Source organism: Somniosus microcephalus, chromosome 7, assembly GCF_052327205.1.
Source record: "Somniosus microcephalus isolate GS21.2 chromosome 7, FLI_Smic_1.0, whole genome shotgun sequence".
Lineage (NCBI taxonomy): Eukaryota > Metazoa > Chordata > Chondrichthyes > Squaliformes > Somniosidae > Somniosus > Somniosus microcephalus.
The window spans coordinates 86,469,736-86,482,318 of record NC_140993.1 but is presented as its reverse complement, the minus strand read 5'-3'; the positions used below and the strand labels follow the sequence as shown (position 1 = coordinate 86,482,318).

Below are 12,583 nucleotides of genomic sequence, written 5' to 3'. Positions count from 1 at the left end.
GCCTGGGCCAGATCAATCTTAGTGAAGCGTTTACCTCCAGATAGCGAGGCGAAAATATCTTCAATCCGTGGAAGCGGATATTGTACCGTGTGAAGGACTGGGTTCACTGTCACCTTAAAATCCCCACAGATGCGGACCTTCTTTGGTTCCCCAGGCGTATTACTCAACGACCTCTTCATTACAGGAACGATGGGTGTAGCCCACTCGCTCCAGTCCACTTTGGACAGTACTCCTGAACGTTCCAAACCTTCCAGCTCTGCTTCGACGGCTGGTCGGATCGCATAAGGCACCGGTCTGGCCTTAAAAAACTTTGGGCTTGCATTTTCCTCTATTTTAATCGTCGCTGTTATGCCTTTTAGTGTTATGAGTTCCTCCTGGAACACTTCTTGTGCGTCAGTTAGCATTTTTGACAGTCGTCCAGGTGTGACGTCGTCATCCTTTTTGGCCTCAACCTTCAGTGCCTGTATGGAATGCCAATCTAATTGTATCTTCCGGATCCATTCACGTCCTAGTAGTGGTGGTCCTCCACCTGGCAATACATATAGGTCCATTTTTGGTATTTCCTGGCCTTTGTATATCACGTTCACCCTTATTTTTCCTTTGGGGTAGACTTTTTGCCCCGTGTACGTCTTCAAGACAATCTCTGTAGCTTTCAAGGGTATATGTGAGAATAGCCGCTTGTAGTCCCTTCGGTTTATGACTGTTAGGGCTGATCCTGTGTCCAATTCCATTTTCACTTGGACTCCGTCTATCTTGAGCGTGACCCAGATAGTCTGGTGATCCTCCATTTTGATTACCTTATGTAGTTTCAGACAACCCAGCTCCTTGCTTCCGGAGTCTGTATCACTTTTCTGTTCATCTGAACTACTGTCCATCACCTTATGTACCTTTTTGTACTTCTCCTGTGGAGATTTCTTGCTGCTGGTTTTCTTCCCCGACCTGCAGACTCTTGCTATGTGTCCTGCTTTTCCACACTGTCTGCACACTTGGTCTTTGAACCAACAATCCTTCTGGTCGTGTGTTGTTCTGCCGCAGCGATAACACTTCCCTGCTCCATATGACATTTCATTGGTGCCATATTCTTGCGGTCTCCATTGTATCTCTGCAGCGCCCCGTGCGGCTGCTTCATGTGATACTGCCATGCTGAAAGCCTTGTCCAGCGTAAGATCCTTTTCTGATAGAAGCCGTTTCTGGGTTCCTTCACTTTGAAGCCCACACACAAACTTGTCCCTTAACGTATCTGCTAGTCCCATTCCAAACTGGCAGTGTTTCGATAGCTTGTGCAGTTCTGTTAAATACTCAGCATTACTTTCGACTTTCTGCTGGTTCCTTTTGTGAAACTTAAATCTTTCTGCTATCAGCAGCAGTGTGGGGTTTAAGTGGTCCTGTAGGATTTCCACTATGCTTTTGAAATCCTTATCCACTGGCTTCTCTGGGGTTATTAGGTTTTGCAGTAAGCCATACGTTTTTGCACCCATGGAATTCAACAAAACCAGTGCTTTCTTTGCATCTGGCACTTCATTCGCCTTGCAGTACACCACAATGCGTTCCACATATGTCGCCCAATCTTCGACTTCATTGTTGAACGCAGTGGCACTGCCACTCTTCGGCATCCCTGGGTGTGGTTAGACTTTCAAAAATGGCGTCTCCCGCGCTCTCCCTTCTTCTCTGCTGGCTCAAAATGGCGTCTCCCGTGCTTTCCTTTCTTCCCGCGCTCATCCTTCTCCGCTGCGGCTTCAAAAATGGCTTCTCCCGCGCTCTCCCTTCTTCTCCGCGGCTCAAATGCCACGCTCTCCCTTCTTCTCCACGGCTCAAATGGCGTCTCCCTTTCTTTCCCCGCGGCCGCTGCTCCGCCCTTGAGCCCTGGCTGCGCCCTGCGCGTTCTCCTGTGCTTTACCCTCTCTTTTTGTTTTCCGTCGATGCCGCTCGGTCTTCAACCCCCGGCTGCGCCCTGTGCGCTCTACCCTCTCTCTTACCCCGTCGACGCTGCTTGGCCTTTTCTGTGCCGTCGGTCGGCTCCAGCCGCCGCTGTCCGGGAAGGGTCTGCGCTGTACCTGTTGCCAGTCTGTTGCTGGATCGTCGTGGCTGGAGAACCAAGCCCAGCTCTCAACAGCCTCCCCTGCGATGTTCACTCTCTCTGCCGGATGACTGGGCAGTTGCTCGTGGTTGACGCCTGTGCTTCTGGCCTCGACTTTCTTCCACCGTCCTTCCGGAGCGAATCCTTGGAAGGAAATGTAGAGTTGCAGGTAGATTCGAATCGACCTCATCGCCACTGTTGAATCTGTAAATTTTAAGGTATGGTGTTCTTCAATAACTAGACAGAGGCTGTAGATTAACAATCAACAGGTGTTTACTGGAGGAGGGTAGTCTAAAGACTAACAGTACAGATGCCTGCTCAAGGCTTATATACAGGTGTGGTCACTGCCGGTACTACAGTATACAGGAGCTGTAAAAGTAGTTCTCTCTTAAAGGTACATACACTACAGCCGAGAGCAAGCGGAAGCCAAGCGCAGGCAGTGCAAGGAGCGCACGTCAACCCAAGCACCCCACCCACCCGCCCCTTCAACCACCGTCTGCCCCACCTGTGTCAGAGACTGTAGGTCCCGCATTGGACTCATCAGTCACCTGCGAACTCATTTTTAATGTGGAAGCAAGTCATCCTCGGTTCCGAGGGACCACCTAAGGAGGAGATATTTTCAGTTTCTAGATGTTTTTCTATTGCATCTTTGAGTAAGGATTTCATTATCTTTCCTACCACCAACATTAAGCTAATTGGCCTATAGTTCCCTGGACTTGTTCTAGCTCTCTTTTTAAATATAGGAATCATATTAGCTGTCTGCTAGTCCTCTGGCACTATTCTCTTTTCTAATGAATTTTTATATATATGTATGTAATCTCATCCCTAACTTTTAATACGTGTGGATGCAATCCACCCGGACCAGGGGATTTATCCTCTCCAAGGTTGATTAGTTTATCAATTATCTCCCCCCCTTCCTATCTTAAATGTATTTATATCTTTTTTAATCTCTTCTTCTAATGTCATGCCCATCATGTTAGTCTCCCTGGTACTACTGAGGCAAAGTAATTATTTAATATTTCTGCCATTCCATTGTCAGTTTATTGTGTGTATCCCTTCGGGGCCCTATCCAGATTTTTCTTTTATTATTTATGTGTCTGTAGAATACCTTATTATTTCTTTTTATACTCCTTGATAATTTAATTTTGTAGTTTCTCTTTGCCTTCTTAATTGTTTTTTTTACTTCTTTCCTAACCTTTTCGTATTCCCTTTTGTCATCCTTTCCTTTGTTGTCCATGTACTTAGTGTATGTACTGTATTTTACTTTAGTTTCAATTTTGCCCTTGTTTCATTATTCATCCATGGTGTGTCAATAGTGGCTAGCTTGTTCTTACTTTAGAATTATAGAATCATAGAAGTTTACGGCACAGGAGGCTGCCATTCGGTCCATCGTGTCTGTGCCGGCCGAAAAAGTGCTATCCAGCCTAATCCCACTTTCCAGCTTTTGGTCCACAGCCTTGTAGGCCATGACACTTCAAGTGCACATCCAAGCACTTTTTAAATGTGATGAGGGTTTCTGCCTCTACCACCCTTTCAGGCAGTGAGTTACAGACCCCCACCACCCTCTGGGTGAAAAGATTTCTCATCAACTCCCCTCTAATCCTTCTACCAATTACTTTAAATCTATGCCCCCTGTTTATTGACCTCTCTGCTAAGGGAAATAGGTCCTTCCTATCCACTCTATCAAGGCCCCTCATTATTTTATACACCTCAATTAAATCACCCCTCAGCCTCCTCTGTTCCAAAGAACTCTAGCTATGTTTTATATAGTTTTATATACAGTTCTAGCATAACCTCCCTGCTCTTATATTCTATGCCTCGCCTAATAAAGGAAAGTATCCTGTATGTCTTCTTAACCACCTTATCTACCTGTCCTGCTACCTTCAGGGATCTGTGGACATGCACACCAAGTTCCCTCTGTTCCTCTATACTTCTTGGTATCCTACCATTTATTGTGTATTTTCTTGCCTTGTTAGCCCTCCCCAAATGCATTACCTCACACTTCTCCAGAATGAATTCCATTTGCCACTTTTCTGTCCACCTGACCATTCCATTGATATCTTCCTGAACACTACAGCTCTCTTCCTCATCATCAACCACATGGCTAATTTTTGTATTATCTGCAAACTTCTTAATCATGCCCCCTACATTGACATCTAAATCATTGATATATGCCACAAAAAGCAAGGGACCTAGTACTGAGCCCTGCGGAAACCCGCTGGAAACAGCCTTCCAGCCACAAATACACCAGTCAACCATTACCCTTTGCTTCCTGCCACTGAGCCAATTTTGGATCCAACTTACCACTTTCCCTTGGATCCCATTGGCTTTTACTTTTCTGACCAGTTTGCCATGTGGGAGCTTGTCAAAAGCCTTGCTAAAATCTTTGTCGACTACATCAAACGCACTACCCTCATCGACCCTCGTTACCTCCTCAAAATAATTCAATCTAGTTCGTCAGACACGACTTTCCCTTAACAAATTCATGCAGACTGTCTTTGATTAATCTGTACCTTTCTAAATGATGATTAATACTGTCCCTCAGAATTGTTTCCAATAATTTGCCCACCACCGAGGTTAGGCTGACTGACATGTAATTACTTGGTCTATCGATTTCTCCCTATATAAACAACGGTACAACTTTAGCATCATGCCTACAGCCTGAGAGGATTGGAAAATGATGGTTAGAGCCTCTGCTATTTCCTCCCTTGCTTCTCTTAACAGCCTGGGATACATTTCATCTGGGCCTGGGGATTTATCTATTTTCAAAGATGCTAAACCCCTTAATATTTCCTCTCTCACTATGTTTATTTCATCTAATTATCTTATAATAATGATCTTATTTCACACTCCTCCTTAACTACAATGTCTTGTATCATCCCTCTCCTGAAAACAGGCGCAAAGTATTCATTAATAACCACACCCACGTCTTCCACCTCCACATACAGGTTACTTTTTGGTCTCTAATAGGCCCTACTCTTTCCCTAGTTATCCTCTTTCTCTTTATGTATTTATAAAACATCTTTGGGTTTTCCTTGTTATTACGTGCCAATTTTTTAAATGCCCTCTCTTTGCTTTCCTAATTTCCTTTTCAATTTCATCCCTGCACTTTCTATACTCTAGGCTTATCTTTTTGCCTTATCCTACCTTGTATGCCCCTTGACATCCAGGGAGCTCTAGATTTGGGAGTTGCACCCTTTTTCTTTATGGGAACCCTCACTATCTCCTTAGTGGGATATATTTCTCCTGGATTCTATTGATCACTGCTGTTGTATATGTGTCAGTAAATTTCTCCAGTTTACTTTCTCTAGTTCCATTCTCATCCCCTTTTTTTCTAATTTATTACTTTGGTCTTTGTCTTACTTATGTCCTTTTCAATCTTCATCTCAAACTTTATTATGTTGTGATCTCTATTGCCTACATGTTCCCCCATGTTGACTTCTCTTATCTGTTCTGGTTTATTTCCCATTATACTAGATCCAACAGTGCTCCCTCTCTTGTAATAGCAAAATACTGCGGATGCTGGAAATCTGAAATAACAACAGAAAATGCTGGAAATACTCAGCAGGCCAGGCAGCATCTGTGGAGAGAGAAACAGAGTTAACGTTTCAGGTCTGGGACCCTTCATCAGAACTGGAAAAAGCCTCCCCTCCTAACACCCCCCCCCCCCTGTCTCTGCACCTGTTTAATATCTGTTACATCTCCAGATTTTTCCAGTTCTGATGAAGGGTCCCAGACCTGAAACGTTAACTCTGTTTCTCTCTCCACGGATGCTGCCTGGCCTGCTAAGTGCTCCCTCTCTTGTTGGGCTTTTTTACATACTGTGTAAGAAAGGAGTCCTGTACACTTTGTAAAAATTCCATTCCCTATACCCCTTTCATGACATCTTCTTGCCATTTATTTGGGGGTAATTAAAATCTCCCATGATTATTAATTGATGTCCTTTACTCATTTCACATTTGTTTACATATTTCTTCCTTCACTTCCTTTCCACTATTAGGTAATTTGTAGTATACCCCTATTAGCGTGACCAATCACTTCCTATCTTTTATTTAATTCCATATGGATTCTCTTAATTATGTCCCTTTTTTCTACTGCCATTATGTTATCTCTAATTAATATAACAACCACCCCACCCTCCCCCCATCTTCCTTCCCTATCCTTTCTGATTATGTTAGAACCTACAATATTTAGATGCCAGTCCTGTTCTTTATGTAGCTATGTTTCAGTTGTTCCTATTACATCTGGTTCCCCACTACAGATTATTGCCTCTAGTTCCCTTGTTTTATGTTGGATGCTGTGTACAGGCAGTTTAATTTGTCTTTAATAGTTGTTCCTTTTACTTTATTTTTAATAGTCCTTTTATACTTCTGTTCTATAACTGTATTTGTACAGTGGCAACCTGAACTGTACATAGTTTAAGTGCGGTCACACCAATGATTTATAAAGTGACAGGATTAACTCATCAGATGTCTGACGAAAGGTCATCGAACAGAAACATTAAAGGCTTGAATGATTCCTCCTCCTCCCTTAACCCCATTCCCAATAAACTGCTGACCACCCACCTTTCCTTCCTGACCCCCATGCCAGCTGACATTGTAAATGATTCCCTCTCCTTATGTACTGTCTCTAACTGTTGTCATCACTCCACTCTTAAATAAACCTTTTGACCTTGCAAATTACTCCCCCATCTCCAGCCTTCCTTTCCTCTCCAAAGTACTTAAATGTGTAGTCGCCTCCAAAATCCATGCCCATCTTTCTAGCAAGTCCAGATTTGAATCCCTCTTATCAGGTTCCTGTCCCAGACACAGCACCAAAGTTACAAATGACATTGTATTTTACTGTGACCGTGATGCATTATCCCTCTGTCTTCCTCAAACCCTTTGCAGCCTTTGACATGGTCAACCACACCATCCTTCTCTAATGCCTTTCCTCCATTATCCAGCTCAGTGGGATTGCCCTCATTCAGTTCCACTCTTACATATCTGATTTTAGTCAAAGCAATGGCACATCTTCCTGCTCCTGCACTATACCTCTGGACTCCCTCAAGGAGTTATTCTTGGCCCCCTGCTCTTCCTCATCAACATGCTGCCCCTTGGTGACATCATCTGCAGACGTGATGTCAGCTTTCATATATGATGATGCCATCCATCTTTGCCTCTCCACCACCTTTCTAAACCCATCCATTGCCTTTGTGTTGTCAGACTGCTTGTCCAATATCCAGTCTTGGATGAGCCGCAATTTCCTCTAGTTAAGCATTGGGAAGGCTGAAGCCATTGTCTTTGGTCCCCGTCGCAAACACCATACCCTTGCCACCAGTTCCATCCAGTCCCCGTTCATTTTCTCAGACTGTTCGCAAACTCGGTGTCCGATTTGACCACCCTCCATCACAAGGACTGCCTACTTCTACCTTTAACATCATCTGCCTCCGGACCTGCCACTGAAACCCTCATCCATATCTTTTGTCACCACCAAACGCAACTATTCCAATGCTCTGCTGGCTGACCTCCCATCTTCCACCCTCAAACTCTGCAGCCCGTATCCTATCCTGCCCCAGCCCTCCCTTCACCCCCACCATTGACGGCCATGTCTTTAAACATTTAGACCCATGCTCTGGAATGCCCATTCTAAATCCCTCAATCTCTCTCCCCTTCTTTAAGCCCTTCTTCACATCCATTTCTTTCACCAAGGTTTTGATCAGCCCTCCTTCTTTGTCTCAGCATCCACTTTTGTCTGGTTACACCTCTGTGAGCACTTTGAGATGTTTTTCTTCCAGTGTCCAACTCAATTTTTGCATCAGAATTTTTTTTTTAGTATAACAACAACAGCTTGAAGACTGAGAGATGACCTGATAGAGGTCTTTAAAATTATGAAGAGTTCAATAGACATAAATAGGATGTTTCCACTGTTGGAGTGTCCAAAAATAGGATAAATACAAGATAGTCACTAATAAATCCAAAAAAGAGTTCAGGATAAACTTCTTTACTCAAGGGAGTAGTGAGAATTTGGAACTTGCTGACACATGGAGCAGTTGAGGCAAATAGCATTGATGCATTTAAGGGGAAGCTAGACAAGGACATGAGGGAGAAATGAATAGAAGGATATGTTGATGGGGTCAGATAAAGTCGGATGGGAGGAGGCTCGTGTGGAGCATAAGCACGGCACAGACCTGTTGGGCCGAATGGCCTGTTTCTGTGCTGTAAAATTCGATGTAATTCTATGAAATGTCTGCTCATCCAAAACTGGATGTCGGACAAGCAGCGTGACAAATCAGAGGTAGTGGAACGGTGAAGAGGTAGTGGTGAGGTAGAGCTGGGTGTTGTTAGCATACATGTGCACAGCAAATGTCTTTGTGCAGGCTTATTGTAATTGAATTTTCTGGGATATTTTGATGAAATTTCAGCCCTGTAGTGTAATTCAAATAAAACTACTGGTAACTGATTAGATTCTAGTCCAAGGATGTCATGGACACTTAGGGGGAAAAATTTGGTATTGCCCCGTTTGGGGCGCAATTATCAGCCATGCGCAAAATTTAGCGCCTGGCGCCAATTATCGCCTCCAACTGCAAACTTGGCTTTTATCGCCCCTGGAGTTGATTGGAGCGCTAAATCAGGCGCTACACACCTCTCTTAAGGCGCAAAGACCGAGGAGCGAGGCTCTACCTCAGAGCGTTGGCGAAGCTCATGTGATGTCAGTCAGCAATGGAGCACAGACACAATGGCGCCGGCCAGTTCTTAAAGGGGAGGGTTAATCTTGCTCTCCATCCACATCCTACTCATTGCAGCCTTGAATCTCGGCCTGGAGAGACCTGTACATCAAATCTGCTGGAAAGAACAATGGAGAGGCCCAGGGAAAGAACTCAGAGTGCAGCGCCCACAGTCTCTTCTAAATTGATACAAGGAAGGGCAAATCAAAATGAACCTGTAAAGTGCTGCTCAGTACCCAAAACTCCTTCACACAGCGTTGAATCTCTCCAGAAGTCTCTCTCTCTCTCTCTCTCTCTCTCAGAATGCATGGTGCAAAAATGTCACCAACAAAAAAAGGCAGGAAGCAGTCGCCTTTAAATAGCGCTCCCCCAGTCCCTTCCTGACTGCAAAATGCTCCCCTCAACCTGTCGTTGCTAGCGGCAGGTGGCGCCACTCAATATCCGGTCCGGGGCGCTACCAGGGCATTGCACACTTGACTGACGTCACGATCTGCCGGCGCAGGAGATCGTGGCGGTAGTGTTTAGCGCCGCCGCAAAATGTCTAGTTAATTTCATGAGTGGTGCAAACATCGCCGCACACGGGCGCTAGTTGCTTTGCGCCCCATTAGCGCCCTCTTATGGCGCTAATGGGAGGCACAAACCAACTGAGTTTTTCCCCCTAACAGTCCACAAACTGTTACAATTATTTATTGCAAATGAAAATACTCAAGGTGAAACCTCAGACATTAGCAGATATCTGGGATGGAGACTGGACTTCATAATGCCTGTTTTACAGGTGTAAACTAGTTTAAACAATTGGCATCGAGGGCCAATTTCAGGGGACAAAGTCCCCGCACTTGATCAATGCTAGGGGTACGGGCACCATGATATTGGTATAGGTGGCTGCCCAGGTCATCGTGGCGCCCACCTGAAACAGGCATTAGGCCCTTACATATGCACTAAATCGGTGAATGAGGAGCAGATTTCTCAGGATTCTTCAGCAGTTGCTGCGACCTAAGCAGCAATGACCATCAAAAAATGCTATTTTTTATTTAAAACTCGCTAGTCCTGGTCCATAGCACTACTGAGGGCTGCTGCCGGCCCGCACTTGGCTCCCCGCCCCATCCCCATTGTCCTTAGCCCCCACCCCAGGACTTACCTGAGAGCCGCTGCTGGAGAGGCAGAAAATTCAAAATTGGAATGCTATCAATGGGTGACAGAAGCCGGCAGCTCATCAAAATTATTGAAATGAGGCCTGATTGCAGGCAGGCCTCAGGCCTCCCAGTTGGGGCGGCGCTCTGTGCATGCCAGAAAACAGGCCATAACCAATTTTTAGTCCATAAACTGTCTAAAAAGAAAAAGCTTTGGCCTAGAAATCTGGAAATGAGCAGTGCCATTGCTGGGCGAGATTAACTTACGCCTGTAAAAAGAGTGCAGGCAGCACCGTTATTTTGGTGCTGCCTGCCGATTTAAATGATTGCAGTGCAGAACCTACCATGCAACTCACTGCTTCAGGCGGTGCACTCAGCAGGAGGCCCAATGTGGCGTGGCCGTAGCAACCCTGGAATGAGGCAGTATTTTCTTAAGGCTAGGCTGTCATTTTAGAAAGCAGTTTTGAGCCCTTAAAATTAAATAAAACCAATTAAAAATAGGCAGTCTTTAGCCCTTAGAGCTCAGCTGCCTTCTGAAAAAAAAAATTACATAATTCCAAAAGTATTAAAATTTAACTGCCTTCTGCATGTAATAAAATGGTGAAAGTGCTTTAGCACTAACACAAATGGCTCTACAAGCCAGGGAAGGGGCACCCAGAGTCTTGCATGCAGCACTCCAGCTTTGTGCAGGGGGTCATCACTGGAAGAGAGGTCCTCTACCCAGAGGGGGCCAGGAGGCCTTCCAGAAAGAAGGATGCGGGACCAGATCACCAAGGTTGTCACCGTCAGCAGTGTTATCCCCCCAGGACTTGGCTCCAGTGCCCAAAGCAGTTTCTTGACCTCAGACCAAGGTCACTGAATGCATCTTCAAAAGCTGTCTCCTACCAACTGTACCACTTACCTCACACACTGCTCAATGCACAATAGTCACCCCCCCCGCCACACACCACGCCATCACTCACCTACCAACAATCTCTACCAAACACATGGCACATCTCACATACCTAGCTTCACCTCACCCCCTTGGAGGAGACGGTGTTGGCCATTCTTGGCAGGAGCATGGCTGAGCCCTTGGCCAGCAGTGGGGCTGAAAGAATACAAGAGGCTGGTAGCCTCATACGTTATCCCTCTTTTCACATCCCACTTCACCCTCATCCCACAATCTCCACTGATGTACAAGCTGCTGTGCATGGTGTAAGCATGCATCTCTTGCTTTCCTGCCCCCCGACTAATACAACCCTATCCTTGTGCCTTCCTCATTTCAGACGCCCAAGAAATCCAACCTGCCCAGCCAGGGGGTCAACAAGAAGAGGGAGAGGAGAGCGGTGAAGAAAAAGAAACACCGTCACTCGATTTCACAATCCCAGCTACCAGCTCCTCGAGTTCTTCCTGCAAGGCCATCTGCAGTCTTCCCCACTGAAAGTCAGCAGCTTTCCACCAGCCATGCTGCAGCCACTGGAGTAGAGCACTAGGATAGGGAAAGGCACATGCAAGACACTCACTAAGGGAATGCACAAGGTTGATTAGTTGACGTTTTTGATGTAATATTTGGATGCATATATGGATAAAATTGGATTGGAAAGTTTGCTTTGTGGTAGCTTTTACTTCAGCATTGTGGCCAAGAGGACACTGTGATGGTCAGTAACAGAGCAAAGGGAAGGTGTTGGACAAATGTCGAAAGGGGAATTTGGGTTGGGGTCACTGGTACCACAGGCGGATGATTCCACCCCGGATATCCCAGCCAGAAAGGGCTGTCTGGGTTGCATCCTTCCTTCCGTGTACTCCAGCATTTTCTGTCTTCTCAGAGGCCTTCCTTTACCATCCAAAGCCTTTCAAGTGTCCAGCAGCACTCCCTGCACAATAACAACTTTTTAAATGTATTGCACCGAGCTACTAATTCAACAAAATATTTTTTTAAAGTCAAAAAGCTGAAATCCAAATTTACCTGAAAGATGTGCATGTCCTTTTCAGAAGCGCTGACAGCATCTCTGCATGGCTGATACATGCATGTTCTTCTGTGCGTAGTTAGGAGAGGGAATTATGGCATGCGGCAACATCCAAAATAGTAGTCGTGGCGTCAAATCAGGCATTGCACGCCGATTGACATCATGATCTGCTCATTGAGAGGCCAGCACTGGCAACAGCAGCGGTGTGGCCCTCACCAAAATGGCAGCTGCCATGTCCCGTGCCGGAAGCGAGGCGGCTGCCATTTTTTGAAGAAATTCAGCGCAAACACGTGGCGCTAAGGTAGGGAATTTCTAGGCTTTTGTGTCTACACCAGTAAGCATTGCATTCTCTAGTACCAGGATAGGCACAGAGGTCACAAGTATACATCTGAGCAACTGCATCACATTGTGGTTGTGGAGTTCAGCTGCCCAGTAACCAACCATGTACTCAGTTAACCATACCAATGCATTGTGCACATTTTCCATGCAACTGGTTTCAACTTACTAGAGTGAACATGTACAATATCTTATGTACCATAAGCCTTTACCTTCAGTTCATCTGCTTCTATGAAGCCACTATGATCTTCATCATACCTTCGCCAAGTCTGAAAAAGAAAATGCTTTAGATGCACAGTTTGCTTCATTTAGCTACGTTTTAGAGTGATTTACCCACAGAATAACTCAACACCGTGGAAATATTTTGTAATAGTGGAATTGTTGCTCT

The 12,583-nt window shown here is 45.3% G+C and overlaps 1 protein-coding gene across 1 annotated transcript in view; it reads right to left on the bottom strand.

The window, feature by feature from the left end:
• Positions 1–12,583, bottom strand: part of calb1 (calbindin 1) — a 69,342-nt gene that overhangs the window by 44,756 nt on the left and 12,003 nt on the right. Inside the window, exon 5 of the mRNA XM_085992707.1 lies at positions 12,408–12,464. Within this exon, the coding sequence (XP_085848833.1) occupies positions 12,408–12,464 (57 nt within the window). The remainder of the gene's footprint in view (positions 1–12,407; positions 12,465–12,583) is intronic.